Raw genomic sequence first — 17,089 nt, 5'->3', positions numbered from 1 at the left:
GGCTCATCAGAGAGAAAATCCTAAATCATGACGTTTAATGTTGGCTTCCTCATTTCTGTCCCTGAGCTGCTGCATAATTCTTGGGAAGCAAAGAAAATCCTGAAGCCTTGACTACCTACTACCTACTGTATAAGACATATATGTTACTAAAATGCTGTCCTCTTACTTATTTTTAAACTATGTAGGATTCCGGTCAGCAGCCAGCGCTGTGACTCAGCAAAGCCCCATGCAGAAGAACTCCCAGCTGGGACTCCTGCAGCCCCAAAGGGGGGGAGGCCAGGCCATGGGCCTTTCCTCACAGAACAAACGCACCTGCTTTAGGCGACGGCAGGACACGCAGGATGCCATCAGAAAGGGCTCCCGAAAGTCAGAACGCAAATTGTTTGCGAGCGATGAAATAAGGAGAGAAGCACATTGCCGACGCAGCCTTCAGATTTCAGGATGCTATTTTAAGAAAGCTTGGCAGTCCTCAACTCAGCATCTTTACATTACTCCTCTTAATTTACACTCAAGTCCAGTGACGTCCTTAATTTTGCATTAGAGATTCTGCTTGTCATTTCGCAATCCGCACCTCTCTCGTGCTGATACCCAGCAGTCTGAAAACGTGCCCAACATTTCTAACAGCAAAGATCAGGTGCTCTTTTGGAATATTTTCTCCCAAATCCTTTTGGAACATGGAGTATATGTAATAGATTTTCAGAGAATATCTATAAATTAGTATCCACACAACTATCAAGGGCATCTGTGATTTCTAACACAGTATCCTCTATTCAGTAAGCAATTTATTTCAGGAGGTTGACTCATTTCCTTAAAGGTTTTTCAGCTATCTGTTGTGACTGAAAAAAAATTCAGAAAATTTAGAAGTACTCAAGGAAATGAGCCAACACATCCTGGAAGAAATTTATCCAATACACACACAATAAGATAAGTCAGTCTTAGATTTCTAAAGAAATGAGCAGGAGGAAGTTCTAAAAGAACCTGAAATATTTTCTGTGAAACACAATGTTTGCTTCCCATCATCATAACTCTCCACTTTAAAAGCAACGTACTATGGCTAATCAGGAAGGTAAAGTGTTTTTTCTCGGGTTTTTTCCCCTGCAGAGACAAAAAACCTTCCCTGAAATAGTTTTGTGAATCTCCCCAATATTTAAATTAAAAATACTGCGTTATGCTTCATGAGAACTTTATTTCAGATCCCTGATGCTTACCCGCAGGGGCATAGGGTCCATGGTCAAACTATACATCCCAAGACAGAGCCTTTTCAGTGAGATGCATAATGCACCACAGAACCACCTCATAACAGAGCTGGCTACCTGGAGGTCATCATCCAGGGACAAGGAAACAAAAAGTCCCTATCTTCAAGGGTCTCCAGCAATGTAATCAAGTGCACTGCTTTGGAAAAGCTTAATTCTTTGAAAACAAAAACAAAGAACCAGAAACTTTTTTACAGCCTTTCCCAGAATCACTCATCCCCAGGGCTTTGTGTTTCTGAATATCTGAAATCATGACAGGAACAAATGAAAATCCATTTGCCAAACAACAAAGATTCCATGAAATAGGAGTTATTACAAATTGCTTTTGCCCTTCTCTAGATTCTCACATACTTGTGAAGCACGAAGAGTATGACTCAAATATTTTGAGTATTCTCAGTCATTAGGTGAAAAAAGGCAGTTTTTCATTAAAACTTTCCTATGCCATTGTCTATTAGACATGAATTTAGCAGCATGACAATGCTGAACAGATGCCTTTGGCTAGACGTTTACTAAGTGACAACATATGCACATGTGCTGGGCTGGCAAAGGTGCTAAGCCTCTTCTTTCACTTGGGGCACTCACTCCATAGGCACATACAGCTTTTGGAAATGTAGCATGGTCCAGACGTGGTATTGAATCTCCCAGAACACATTAGCATCAGCAGCCAGTTCTGAGAGGCAATCTCATCAATGCCACCCCACTCGTAGAGAAATTATCAACTGGGGCTCGCACAATGGAGGGAAACTGCAGCCCGAGTTTACAGCACAAAGGCACTCTTGAGGCAGATTTAATCAAGACAATAAAATCTCTGTGCCTCCCTCTCATTTTCTCCATTACTCTTGACATTCTCTACAGTTTGCATCAGTGCCTGTTCAGTCTTTCCACTTGATTGCCTTGGACTTCATTTTTCTATTTGATGACTTCTCTGTATGGGAATATCCCTTGATCCCTGTATGTAATCTTTACTTGGGCTGGCAAACAAAGATGTTTCCAAACCTTAGCACGCCCCTTTGCAATCCACTATCTCCTTCATCATACACAAGTTCTTAACGTGCCAGTCCCAACATCCAGAATTCTTTCACTGTGTTAAAGCTTTTATCTCATACAGGAAAGCCGAGATCCAACTGCTCTTCTAATGACATAGTTTCACATTGCAGCTCATACTTACAACCACCGGATCAGCAGGCGGCCCGTGGAGGAGGAGCAGCCCCACAGTGACTCCCGGCAGGCTCCACTAGACAAAGCAGTCAGTTAGCTGCACAATGTCGGATCAGAAAGTAGCCAAAACTATAACCAAATCAGATGCAACCCAAAACTACACCGAAGGTTGGTGGTTTTTATGGAGGGAGGAGGTGTTAGTTTTCCCTAGGACAAGGCAGATTCAACTTCTTGATCGTCTTAATGATTTTTCCCATTCAGACTTCCCCTCACCTTAACACAAGAAATACGGTATAAAAATACAAGAAGTACAAAGGCAGAAAGAGAAACCGAGTGAGAAGGTGTATACAGACACCCCAAAACAACAGAAACAAAAATAAAAAGTCTGTGGAGCAGTGCAGGGAAGGGGAAGGAACATTTCATCATTTCCCACTTCAAATTAGCTTTTGTGTTTGTTTGCTCACAGTACCCAGAACATCACAAACCTAAATTTTGACATATTTCCACAGAACCTTCCATGAAAGAAACCAGGTGGAAGGAACAGAAGTGGGACAGGCAGGGGGGGTGTGAAGGGATGGGTGATAAAGAAATAAAAATCACACTCAATGAAAGCCCATGTACCCCCTAAATAGAAAAAAGAAAAAAGACTTTTTTCAGGTTATATAGCTTATTAGCAGAAAGTTACTTTTCAGAATGAAATTGCTCAACCTTTGTCCAAGCAAAATGAGAACTGGAGTAATGCTAAGTGGTAATTCAGATCCTTGAACAGTGAGCAAGTGGGACTTCTAAAGAGCGAGTTAATGCTGCTCCACTACTTTGAGATCAAATACTTTTAACAGACTCTTCTCATCTTTAAAGAATCACCACACTCTAATTTTAGCCAAATGCAGTTTTTAGATTAATGTACTTCATATCCAACTACCCAAACATAGCTTCAATTGTTCACAATAACTGGAGTTTCTGGTGAGTACATATCCACAAGATTACCAAGACGTTAGTAAATATTCTTGAATACCAAATAACTTACCTCAAATAATTAGTGGTTCATGCCCTAGCTAAAAGGAAGACTGTTTTCCATCTGAAATTAAAATGGTATTTTATGACGAAGTCTTGATTAACTACGTCTAACTGCACAGCAGTCCTAAGTAAAAAGACATTATCCAAGCAATAGCATCTTACTAACCCATTCTTCTGCATCTATTGCATGAGAGATGATGAAGAGTGAAAAAGGAGATTGGAAGATTGCCCAGGATCTTTGGAATCTACTTCAGCAGAAGAGAATTTAGAATTTCCAGCATAAGTTAACTCCAGAGTAATACACTGACAGTATAAACAGAGTCTTCCCGTAATAACCAGAAAAACTGCTAACCTGTCTTCAGCACCATTGTATCACATCCAGAGTAATGGAATGACTTTTTTTTCCCCATACATTGTCTAGATCTTTCTCTTCACACATATGCTTTATGAGTTTTGTAATGAGATGGATTATTTCTTCAGGGTTGAGATTTACCTCTTAAACAAAAAGGAGGCTGATGCAGTTACTTCTAGTCTCAAATCTTTAAGCTTATGTCACGAAGATGAGAGCAGACGAGGCCAAACATTGCTTATAAAAAGTACTAAATGGCTATGAAGATTAAACTGGATGAGACCAAAGCTAAAAGAAACACAAAGGTCATGTTGCAATTCTTTAGAAGCAGTATCGTTTTACCAGTGCCAAAAATCAAAGCAAATTATATTAAAATCATCACCAGAAGTCAAAAAAGGAGATAAATGTCTTGCTTATTTAACTTTTTAGCATGAAATCTCAGAAGTAAAAAGCTTCTTCTCTCACAGTGTTAACATGCAACAGCAAAAATGGACCACAAAACTGTGTAGACTACTAATGAAGGCACAAGAAGCTTTATTAATTTGTGTAATACCTTGAAAGCACCTACAGATAACAACATTTCCTGATGTCTTTTAAATTCCTAGCAGAGTATTTTTAAAGAACAGTAATTCCCTAGGATTCTGCAAGCAAAGAATAGAACGTAGAATTAAATGCAATTAGAGAAAAAGGCTCCCCAGCTCAGCTACTCCCAGCAACACAAGTAAACCCAGTGCATAAATAATTAATTACAAAAAGTGCAATCAGACTTGCACTCCTATTACAGCAGCCTACAAATCACATCCCATCACACCCTCTCTGCTGGGGTCACCACTGCACACTGCAGCTGAGCAGGTCGAGTGGGGAATTACTGCCAGAGAGACAGTCCCTCTCACTCTCCTGGTTACACACTCCTGCAGGTTCCCTGCAGCTACCCCTGCTGCTCCCCCTCATTCCATTCGAGATGCTAAAATCGGCATAGCACTGTTTGTATTCTTGGGAGAGTAAATGCTCTGCCAGCTTAGCTCTGCTCAGCCAACGGGCAGTACATAGTAGCACCAAAGACAGTAATCTAGACTAATCTGAAAGGCAGTAATTTTTATTTAACTGCTTGAGCAGGAGAGAAGGAGTCTACTCAATTAAGTGTGGTCATTCAGTTTTCAAAATCGAAACCTTACATGCTAATGACTCAGAACATCTAGCTGAATGGACAGCAAAAGTCATAAAGCTATTTGCATCATTTGGTGGAACTTCACTGATGTCAGGTGGGTTGTCTTTGCTTTTACTTGCTAAAACCATATAATGGTGGTGGGGTTTTTTTAAAGGAAATTGGACAATGCACTTTTCATCCTATTGATCAAATAATTTATAAGTTAAAGCATACATGAAAGAAAGTGTGGTTGCCTGTACATTAAGTACTGCCCCATCAATAACTCCTAAAATCTTAATCATTGCTGACTTCGGTAGATTGCTGCATCCTTATTCAGTATTTTGAAGGCAACGGCCTGTCTGTAAGTCTGCTAATATTCAGAGATGCATCTATGTTGAAAAATTTGTCGAACTGAATTTTCCCTCTCCCTGCAGGCTACCATCTGCTGAACTATGTCATGCATGAAACTCTATATAGAAATTAAACTACAGTGAACACAGAAAGATGTTTAGGGGGTTTTTTTTCTTTTTTATGAGGTCATTACTGGATGTTTATCTCCGTGACAATGGTATGTGCCTGCTATTGCTCTATAACGGTTTTCTACACATATTTCATCTTATAAAGCCAAATCCATTTAGGCTCAATTGGCTTCATATGTGAGAAAGCATCTTCACATTTGATGGAAAAGATAAAACATTGATTAAGGTCCTGACCTTTCAAGGCACCAAATGCCTTCAATTCTTAGTCCTCTTCACAGATGACACCTAGTAGGTCCAAGCTTTCACTTTTAATCTGGGGAAAATTATCCTTGAGTGCGACTCCACTCATGTGAACCACATTTATGACCATTAGATAAAGTTTAAATTCTCAAGGAATGAAGCATTTCATAGAGCGTGAGAGTTCATACCATTCTGATAATGAAAACTTCTAACATCAACTGAATAGCAACAATCAGAGAATTATTGTCAGGGAAAACCAGAAACTGAATTTCTAATCACACTTTCTGTAAGAAAACTAGATACTGGTGACCTGTATCCATCAAACCTTCTGTGTACAGTTAAAGAGGGCTTGATGTTAACAGTGACATGCAAGAAGAGATCAAGCTGAAATCGAATTCTTAAATATGCCCTTTAAGAATAAATATCCTTTATCTATTTTCCTTATGATCTGATCATACATCTGCATAACCGTGCAAGTTATTTTGAATATATTCTATAAATTATCAAAATAAGCTCCTTTACATTCACTTAACACTTTATAGTACCCATGTTGCTTCTTCCAGGCAAAGTAAAGCATCTTTTTGTATCTTTTCCTCTTCTCCTTACTACAGTACCTGGGAAATTAATATGTTATTTTTATGGAAATCGTAGGTTCATTTTTTGCATTACCACACACTGGGATATAAAGGATTAATTTATTCCCAAGGTCAAGGCAGGAATGACAAAGGCAATGAATCTACTAATTTTTATAAACTTTCAATGACTACTGACACATTAGCAATGGAATGAGTGATTAGTGACTCGAAATACAACTGAAGACTTTGACATTAATTCCGAATGACTGCTAGACAAAGGAGCCAGATCTCATGAAGAGAGTTTGACCAGACCTTGAAACAAAGCTCTGAAGCACGGGATTTGCTTGCCTGGGAATTGGCTGCCCACCAGAGTGAGAGAGATGGAGTCCTGGATGCTACTGGACAAAGAGACATGAAATGCTGCCAATGCAGACGTCTGTAAGCTTTTTTTTTCCCAAGGAGTAAACACCAGCTAAGCATAGTCAGTTTAACGGCACTCTTGTAGCATCTTCACCCCACATCAGTACCTCTCTTACGCCAAACTGGAAAATTGTACAAGGGTAGGGTACTGCTCAGTCCCAGCTGAAAATTTTCCCATACCAGAGGAGCTCTAAGATGGTCAGGTCTGGCCATTCTCTGGATCTTTTTTGTTCCTCAAATAGCGTAAGTTGCAAGACACATCTTGATGAGCTTTACTAGGAAAGAAGGCCTATCACGATCAACATTGACACCTTCAGTAACCTCCTCTGGTTATAATTCAAGAACCTGTGTATCCAATATCAGCATATATTAAAAGGTTATATAAAACATATCCACCAATAAAGTGTTAGTTTCAGAGTCCTAGTGTACAGGCTCCTCATCTTTCAAAGTGCCACTAGTGTTAACTACATCAGTCATGTCCTTAAAATACTATATTTAACACTCAGCTTGTAACACTTCTCCATTAATTCAGATTCTTATAGTCATTGATAAATCCATGCAGATGAAAAAGCCAAGAACTTCATAAAAAATTTACAGGAGGAATTCTAATACTGTGCATAATGCAAAACTAATCCATAATCTATTACTTACATGAAACAAATCAATAGATGAATTAATGCAACTACTTTTTCAATCCAGTTGTCAGTGATTTCATAGAATCATTTAGGTTGGAAAAGACCCTTAAGATCATCACGTCCAACCATTAACCTAACACTGCTAAGTCCACCACTAAACCATGGCCCTAAGCGCCTCACCCACACATCTTCTAAATACCTCCAGGGATGGTGACTCCAGCACCTCCCTGGGCAGCCCGTTCCAAAGCCTGAACCATTCCAAACCTTCCTTTTGATGAAGAAATTTTTCCTGATATCCAGCCTAAACCTCCCCTGGTGCAACTTGAGGCTATTTCCTCTTGTCCCTTCCCTTGTCACTTGGGAGAAGAGAACAACACCCACCTCTCTGCAAACCCCTTTCAGGTAGCTGCAGAGAGCGATGAGGTCTCCCCTCAGCCTCCTCTTCTCCACACTGAACAACCCCAGTTCCCTCAGCCGCTCCTCGTAAGACTTGTGCTCCAGACCCCTCACCAGCTTCACTGCCCTTCTCTGGTCACACTCCAGCACCTCAATGTCCTTCTTGTAGTGAGGGGCCCAAAACTGAACACAATAATCGAGGTGCGGCCTCACCAGCACTGAGTAGAGGGGTACAATCAATTCCCTAGTCCTGCTCACTGCTCTGTTTCTGATACAGGCCAGGATGCCAATAACTGTTTTTCCCAAATTATGTTGAAAATACAGTATGACATGTTGATTTTATGATAGAAGACAGATCAGCAAATGTCTTTAAAAAAAAAAAAAAAATCAAAATGAAAGCCAACCTCTTTCAAACAAATAAAAAAACCAAGCTAACACAAGGCAGTTTTATGGTAAAAGGGAATATTACTCAATGTTTTAAGTTAGCACTTGGTGAAACACAGAGTGTCATTAGAATATGTATAACAATATTTGTTTCCTCAGTATTAGTAGTAGACTTTCAGGAAAACATTGAAAGAGGAGCATAAGAGGCTGGTGAGGGGTGTAGAGAACGGGTCCTGCGGGGAGCGGTTGAGAGAAGTGGAGTTGTTTGGTCTGGGGGAAGACATTATCGCTCTACAGCTATTGCTCTACAAAGGAGGTTGTAGTGAGGTAGGTGTCGGTCTCTTTTCCCAAGTGGGGAGTGATAGGACGGGAGTAGGGGGCCTCCAGTTGTGTCGGCGGAGGTTTAGATTGGACGTTGGGAAACATTTCTTTACTGAAGGGGTTATCAAGCATTGGAACGGGCTGCCCAGGGAGGTCCTTGAGTCACCATCCTTGAAGATACTTAAAAGATGTGTGGATGTGGTGCTTAGGGACATGGTTTAGTGGTGGACTTGGCAGTGTTGGGTTTACGGTTGGACTGGATGATCTTGGGGGTCTTTTCCAACCTAAATGATTCTATGATCTATGATTTCTATGATTACAAATTCAGAAGTGTACATTGTTTTCCATTATCCTGTGCTTGTATTTGCCATCTTCCCATCTGCTAGAACAGCCACTTACGTCAAAAAGAGAGGGTGGGGAGAACACTGCTTTCTACCCAAAGGGTTATAAATGTTGTCATGCCAAAACCTCTTGCAGTGGAAAGATACCTACAACACAGCTGAAAGCGTCCTCCCTGCAGCTACATTTGTCTAGTTTTCAGATCAGGGCTATCGCAAAAACTTAAAAAACACAATTAATGGAAAAGTTTGGATGTTCTGGCAATGCTTTCTCTGTCACAGCTTGAACTTCCAGACATAAATATCATCCTACAAGATTCTAGGTTTTGTTTTTATTTTTTATCAGGGAAGTAATTCTTTTCTCTTAAAATAAAGAGTGTATTTTAATGTAGTGAGTGTATCTTTTAAGGTATCTACTGCATGCAATGCAAATACACAGAGAAAGCACCTTCTACTCATGTCTTCTGGCTTTTGCAGTAAAGAGAAGTATTATGCTGTCCATACACTGATATTTTAGCAAAATTTACTAACTCACAACTGAGGAGGAAAAAATACTAAATTCTGTGTTGGGGAAAAAGTTGCTTTGCATGTGGGGCACGATCTAGGAAGAAAGGAAAGAATAGGATTGAAATGCAGTACCTAGAGGGAAAGCTTCTGAAGACCCTTGGTTTGTGACAGATTTTTTTAAAATCACTGTAAGCCTCACCGCATATGATTTTAGGATACAATTCCTGTATTAGACTGCCTTCACTTTTCATTAGCCCACTCAAGAGGTGGCCTTTCCCTAAATATTACTAAGTCACTAGCAAGTGAGGCATTTCAAGGCAGCTTTTTCCACACACTTTTGCTTATCACAAATACCAACATCAGACAGACACAGACTAGTGCCAATCCCGGATGCAGGCCAACATTAATTCAAGTTCTCTCCTATAATCCTACTTATTGCCGACTACGAATTTTGCTTTGTTATACGTATTATTTAAGCACACATCTCCAATAGGAGTTTCACCGACATCTCAGCATGCACAGCTATGGCTCTTCCAGAGCTTCAGAGCCACAGCTAGTCTTTTTGCTTATTTTTTGTCGAGAACCAAAACCACCACAGCGCTTAGTCAGTCAGATGATATCATTAAAAAAAAAAAAAAATCCCCAATGGTTCATGACAAATGGCACAACACTAGCCTCCTGGAAGCCTAAGCCAAAGACACTACCATGGAGTCAGCTGGGTAAAGACAGACTCTTCTACACGGAAAGTCAAGCTCATGGTTTGCAGACTGTAGCAGCGGCCAAAATGAGAAATAACCACAAATTAATACTGTTATGCCTAGTAACTAGTCAATAGACATTAACAGTACTGCTTAGATTTTGAAGTAAAGTACTCATATTGCTAAAACAGGAAGGAAAAAAAAAATCAGGTGAACAATCAGGCTTTTCTGCATGATAATGAAGTTATTACTTAGTATGTTTTCTATAATGGAAACCAGAGAAACCTTTTGGGAATAAAGTATCTTAACATTTTATAATGTCTCTGTCTAATGTAAGCCACTATTTTAAAGGCAGTTTATGTGAAAGCTTTTTTCTTTTTAATTTCGTCTGACCTGAAATGGAAAGGCTCTAAACTCCATTACCCTAGGAGGCTTAGTATAAACCTAGATCCTCTCTAAATTGTCCTATATAATTCTGCATCAGTTTTTTTTGTTTGATTTCTGTTTTGTTTTTATAATACTGTTGTGGATCCATGCTGTAGGTATAACAAAAAGCTAAGCAGCCTGTGAAAAGCAGCTGATGGAAATAAATATAATGACCCTTGATAGCCAGCATTTTAAATGTGCTAAGGATCTCTAGAATAAGGGCATGCATCTCGTAACTAGGACTCTGTAAATTAGGACAAAAATAGGCCAACTTGAGCAATTTGGCCATGGGAGTTAATCTACTTAAACCAAAAGTAGGGTTTGCTTCTCTCTCCTGACTTTTTATTCTTTATTTTGTACTTTCTGATTTCTTTAAATACAAGATTTCATGGCAACCCACAAAACTCACCAAGATTCCACTTCCCTCAGCATCCCATGAGCAGTGGAGAGTCCACCTGCTCATCTTCTAAAACAGTCCTCACTTCCCAAGAAAGTCCTGGTACCCTGTTGCTACAATAACACGGTAGCAAGAAAACTGGGATGTCTCATAGTCCCTTTGAACTGAATACCCATTTCTCTTTTTTGATTCCAAATGGGTCCAATATTTTGCACAGCCATAGTCACTACTGGATTCCAGAGCCTGCCCACTCTTGCCATAGCAAGATTCAGATTCCTCTATATTAGAGGAAAAAATGTCTGTAAAACTCCAATAACTTAAATACTTCTTCGAACAAACATTTGTAAAACATCCATGTACAAAGCAAAAGCTGGGTCAGTACTGAACAAGAAAACTTCATGTGTCTAACAAGATGCAAAATGCCTTTGTTAAATTCTGTAGTCTTCTACCACTTCAAAAGATGAAGAAGGTTTTCAGTCTAAATCCTAGTTTAGCTCTTAAAAAAAAATATTGGGAGAATGGACCTCTTCCTTCTAATTAGGACAGAAAGACTGAAAATTTACTTTTACTCTTCAGACTAAGCACAGGTACAATACCCCTGCTAAAAAGCCCCCTCTCTGAATTTCATCAATCCTCATAACTGGTCCTGAAGAAGAAACGAGAAGCCCATTCTACGCAAAGCTTAAAGCTAAATTCAAAATGATAAACCTGTATTTCAGATTTAACAATTTCATATTTCATGTAACACTCCCCTATTTACCTAAAGAAGATCTAAGACTCAGAAATAACATTTCTCCCTTGCATGTAGTCTCACTGGAACATCTTTCTGTGCTTTTTTCTAAACGTGTTATCTACATTTTCCACACATCTCACCTCTGGAGCTGGAAAGCTGCTTCAACAAAACTTGATGGACAAGACTGTTCAAGAAGTGCTACTGACACTTCAAAGCATTCAGACAGTACAAAACCAGAAATAGTCAAGAAAAAGGATGTTTGCCTTCACAGAATACGCTGTGTCCCTCACATACACTTTTCTTCTGGTAATCCTTAGGAATACGCTCGAAAAGAGAAAGACCCTCTGTACAATGCAGGCCCTCAACAAGAAAACAGATCACATTTTAGCTGTACACGGTGATGAAACAAGATACACATATGGTACTAAAACCAGCAAGCTCACCCATGTATCTAAAAAAAATTCCTTAAAATAAAAAATCATAGAAAAACTGGGCATGAATTTAGCTATGTAGAGCTATGTAGAATTTTTCACAGCTAGGTTCAACTTCTTACGTTTAAAAATGAAAGATCAAAAGTTACTGCAGAGGAGTATCCTGAGGACATTACAGTGAATTAATATCTAATAAAATATGAAGTCTTTTCTATAAAATATGTGTTCATTTATGACTTCCCTCCCTTTTAAAAAAAAAAAAAAAAACAAAAAACAACAGAAGTCCAGAAAAAAATCCACATGCACTTAAAAAAATAATCTTTCCTTCAGAATAAGATGATTCTGTGTTTCTCCCCTTAGGCTTTTCTCTTTTTAAAAAGACAACATCTATCTTCATAATCATTCAACAGGCCAAACATTTCACTGAAGTTGTATTGCACTTAGAAGAAGCTCCGTCTAATACTCCCTAGTGTAAGCCAATCATCCCCAAACCTCTACATACCACCTAGTAGTAAAGGCAGTGACTGATTACTGACAGTCTTCTGACCAACTGCACCAACCAATGTCTGGGTGAAGGTGTACGGTGATTTGTAGTCAGTCTCTCAAAAAGAAAAGGATCTAATAACTTTGGTGGGATTCCTAGTGAGCCACTGCAATTTTAACCATGCAGTAAAACCACACTCAGAAGCACAGAAATAACTGCTTTCTCATGATAGGAAACTAATGAAAGAGCACCAATTGAATAAATTAATGAATAAAGAGGGAAGACAGTTTCCCAGTGTGCCATTTTCAATTCCTTTTATAACGGATGTATTCTATGAAATTAATTTGAAGTGAAAATTTACCTGGATTGCCTCAGACCTTTGCCAGATCTCTCTGTACTAATGCCTGAGCTTACTTTTAGAATTTCACCTTCTCTTCATTTACAGAATTAACAACCACTTTTTTCCCCCCAAAACATTGACCCAGCTTTCATGACAGTTAATTGGACAACAAACATTAAAAAAAAAGCCACAGGACTGTGCTTTTGGTTATACAATGTGGTTTTTTAAATAAGAGCAAAATATTTGCCTTTTTCTGTTCCTAGCTCCTTAAAAAATGGTGCTCTACTAGAAGACGTAGGGGGACATTGGAGGTACAGCACCAGGCTGGCACAGCCCCAGCGCTGTCTTGTGTTAGTGACCACACACAATTTCCGCTGCCTTCAGGAGGTGGTGCCAGAGGAGAGCGACTTTGTAAGTGAAATGGTCTTCATTGTAAAGAAAGAACAGGATGGATAACCTCAAGCAACTACACTGAATATTAATAACGTGTTTGAGAACGGAGCTTTTATTTTTAAATATGTTCACCCACAAACATCCCTCTCCTGAGAAAATAAGAAAAGAGTGTCCTCAGCTTCCAAAGGAGTAGGTGGGAACTGGGGTGTTTCACAGCAATTATTACAAAGCACTGAAAATCCTGGATTATATCATGTGGGATTTAACTTACCTTAGCTATGTCTATAAAAGTTATGCAAATGAAAGGTTACAATTTCTTTTATTATTTTTTATTTTTTAAAGATGCTAGATATTTAAAAGAGTTTATCAAAAAACCTAAATCAAAGATAGGCAGGCATGCCTATCAGACCGAATATATCCTCTCTGCTGTAAAAACTGTGCAATTCCATGATTCTGAATGATGACACCACAAATCTTAAAGGCAAGACTCTGCTCAGATCTATTTTAAGTCAGCAACAAAAATCTCACCAGCGCTCATGGATTTTAAGTGGCAGCAGAGACAAAAGCTCAATGTGAATGAGTTCCTGGTCCTTTCATTATTTAACAAGAGAAGAGGAAACCCAACACATATCTCAAACACTCTGGCATTACAGAGAAGCATGATGGCAGTTTTAGGGCCAAGGAGGCATGAATCTGGCTGTTCCTTATAGGATTCTTACCCTGTGGTAACCTAACATTGTTTTGTACTTTAGGGGCCCAACAGACTGCAAGCAGAAATATTTTTAATCATGAAAGACAAATAAAAATCACTTATAGCCTACAATAAGAACCACTGGGAATTTTATAGAAAGATGCTGTACTTTAGCATCTTGAATACCAACCCTGAAGTGCTGTGAACCATGAAAAAAAACAATGGGAAAGGGTGTCAAACCTTTATTCATACGAACCTCTCAATGTATTTAAATTAGAATGTTTAAGTTCCATTTATCAGTCGGTGCATTTTACAGCACAGACCGCCCTTCAGGATGCTAATGCTGTTGGGAAGATTCATGTTTGCTTATTATGGAGACACTTCATTTAGGTGGCTTAAATGTTAGCACATATCCACAGTTCATTCCAGGAGAGACTACAGGTTTTGCAGCAACTCCAGTACAGCTTTTATAACCAGCACTGGAACAGCACAAGTCAATACTGTCCAGTTTGTGGACCTGCAGTAATGTTAGAAAAAAAAAATAACAGACAAAAAAAGAATAAGAACTGGAAACAGCATCTCCACAGCATGTAACATTAAGTGATGCAGAGATGGAACATCTTGGAAAAAGCTGGCACAACAAATATCTCTCCAAAATCCTACTGTGACTGATTTCATTGCACTAAGCTTAGTCCCAGCACGGAAAAAATTCCAGTGGTCAGACCTGCTTCCACCAGTTTCTGCTATACCTGCTTTTGGCAGGTTGAATTGAGAGTTCCTTTCAACATTAGTAATTAGATTCAGAGAAGCAGTGCAATTCTGAAACAAATCAACCAATCAGTCCCACTTACTGAGCACTAGTTAAATCCAGAGAGTAATTTTAGTGCATGTGAACTGGATGCCTTGAGAAGATGATTAAACCCCATGTGCTACTACAGCTACCCACTAGCTATGCTCCAACTCCTAGCGGGGACATAAAGATTGCCCTTTGGACAGCTCCAAACCACACACACAGCAGGGATGTTTGTATCTAGGGTCCTGATTAAAAGAAAACCACAACCCAAATATGCTGCTGATGCTTGGGTCTCAGCACCAACTGCTTTGACCTGCTGATCCACTCCTTTTGAGCCACATTATTTGCTAATGCACACACTGCCCACAGGCCCTTGCATGCCAGCCTAAAGCGCTTTCCATCTCCCTTCTATGAAATATCCTGAACAGTACAAAAAAGCACAGAGAAGAATCTCTTTAGAGGATTTTCTTCTACAATAATTCTTCATAAACAGAAATTCTTACTCCCTCAGAACTGATACAATTTCAGTTCTACAAAATCGAAGACTTGTACAAAATACCTTTTCACAAGTGTTAAGAATTTACTTGCCAAAAAAAAAATGCATAAATATTGGACAGTAAGCATGTCAAGTTACATGATGAATACAGCGTTCCCAATTTTCCAGTCTGTAAGCCAGTCACCTGCAAAGGTGAAAACAGGAAACTGTATGTACATTTGTTGTTTAAGAAGAATGCATTTCACCTTCTAGCAGGTCACTGTGGAACCAGAGCTACATTAATTAGAATCATGTTTTTACATAATTCACTGCACTAAGAAAAGCAAAGAGAAATCCAATGTAATTCTCTACAGTCTTACCTCAATTTTATCTTTAGATTACTTACGTAGTGTGCCAGAACACATATCAAAAAAGGAAACATCAAGTGACAAAAGAGCAAGAAACACACAGAAATATTACAACATGCTTCTGACCTACCTATGTGATAAAGTCCTATCCAGTCAGTTGGGTCTACTTCTTCCTTAATATCCCAGAAAATGATGAGGTTCTGAGATTGCCCCAAAGTGTATTCGTACATACTTGCTGTCAAACTAGACCTGCTATCCGAGGTCACTAAATCAGTGTCACTGTTGGCACGCTGCAAGTTCATGTTCTCAGCCATGGTGCCCTGAGATGCCAAACTCTGCAGATTCTCTGGGCTCAGAGTATACCGTAGCTGTGGGTTGCGACGTCGCACAAAAAGCAGATGTTCTCGGGCTGAACCAGCCATCTCTTCTCCGCTTTTGTCAATTTACGTGAAAAAGTTGTTGTTCAGAGATCTACCATGAAGAAGAAAAAAAACAATAGTTAAAGTGAGACAGCAGGTTACTCAGTCAAACATTAAATGGAGAGGTCTTAGTGCAAAGTTCCTACAGAAGCCTAAAATGGACTGAGTAAATCTTTTACTACATTGCTCTACCACTGTAGCCACCTTAGTGTGCCATACGCTAAAGAAAAAAAAAAAGCATGAATCACTTGCAACAAAATTCAGAGTTAGCTACACACTGTGAAATAAGATTTATAAGCCAGAAAGCAACAGAAAGTAAAACATCCAAGACCATCTACCAAGCAAGAATAGACACAGTAACAAAGCTCATATGACAGCAGCCTAAAGAGTGAAGAAATAATGAACTCGTCTTCTACCAAAGAAATCACAGCAGTATATGATGCACTTTCACTTAGATGTGTTAGCTTCCAAGAATACTCTCTATGCATTATATGTTCAGAATCAGAAAAGTGTTAAAGATACTAATAAGGTTAGAGATATCATTTCAGTAGAAATATGGTATCACAGATTTGTGCTATAAAATAATTTTTTAAGGATTTTATCTTTTAAGATACAAAGCAGAGCTTCTGAGATTCTCTATACCATACAAAAACCTGTCAGACCATTGAATGAGGTACTTTAGTCTATGGATATAGATTCAATTAGTGCATGACAGTTTCTCTGTGCAATCAGATTTTGTTCTTCTTCTCCATATATCAGAAAACACAGCCCTTATAAATTCAACAGCTTTCCCGTAGCCCTGAGGAAACACTAGAAGGTCTTCACTGGAATGGTCATGCCAATATCATCATACCATATCTTCAAAAGCAGAACTTGCATCTCATTATCCATAGCTCCTAAAAGTACCACCATTTGAAAATAAGCCCTTGTATTACTTAAAACTTGAGATAAATCATCAGAAAGGAAAGACAAGAATAGCAAAATATTAAAGCAAAGGGAACAGCCTGTAGCAGTACAGAATCGATGATGGCGAACCTCCTGTCGCAGAAGAAATATGAAAATTTCCTTAACTAAGTTACATGACTTTGACCAAAGCTGTTTGCCTTTTTCGAAAGCTATAGTTTATATCAACTCATTGTTTCTTTATTTTACAGAGGAAATGAAATGGTCTCCATTTGGCAGAACCATTTGCTTTCAGAAAAAACTGAATTTTCAGGTAATG

General features: G+C 39.0%; 1 protein-coding gene across 1 annotated transcript in view; it reads right to left on the bottom strand.

The window, feature by feature from the left end:
• The window catches only part of HECW2 (HECT, C2 and WW domain containing E3 ubiquitin protein ligase 2), a 115,872-nt gene extending 100,002 nt beyond the window's left edge, over positions 1-15,870 (bottom strand). Inside the window, exon 1 of the mRNA XM_009810201.2 lies at positions 15,579-15,870. Coding sequence (XP_009808503.2) covers positions 15,579-15,870 — 292 coding nt within the window. The remainder of the gene's footprint in view (positions 1-15,578) is intronic.
• Positions 15,871-17,089: the final 1,219 nt, after the last annotated feature.

This window comes from Gavia stellata, chromosome 8 (assembly GCF_030936135.1).
Source record: "Gavia stellata isolate bGavSte3 chromosome 8, bGavSte3.hap2, whole genome shotgun sequence".
Taxonomy (NCBI): domain Eukaryota; kingdom Metazoa; phylum Chordata; class Aves; order Gaviiformes; family Gaviidae; genus Gavia; species Gavia stellata.
This window is presented reverse-complemented; position numbering and strand designations above follow the sequence as displayed.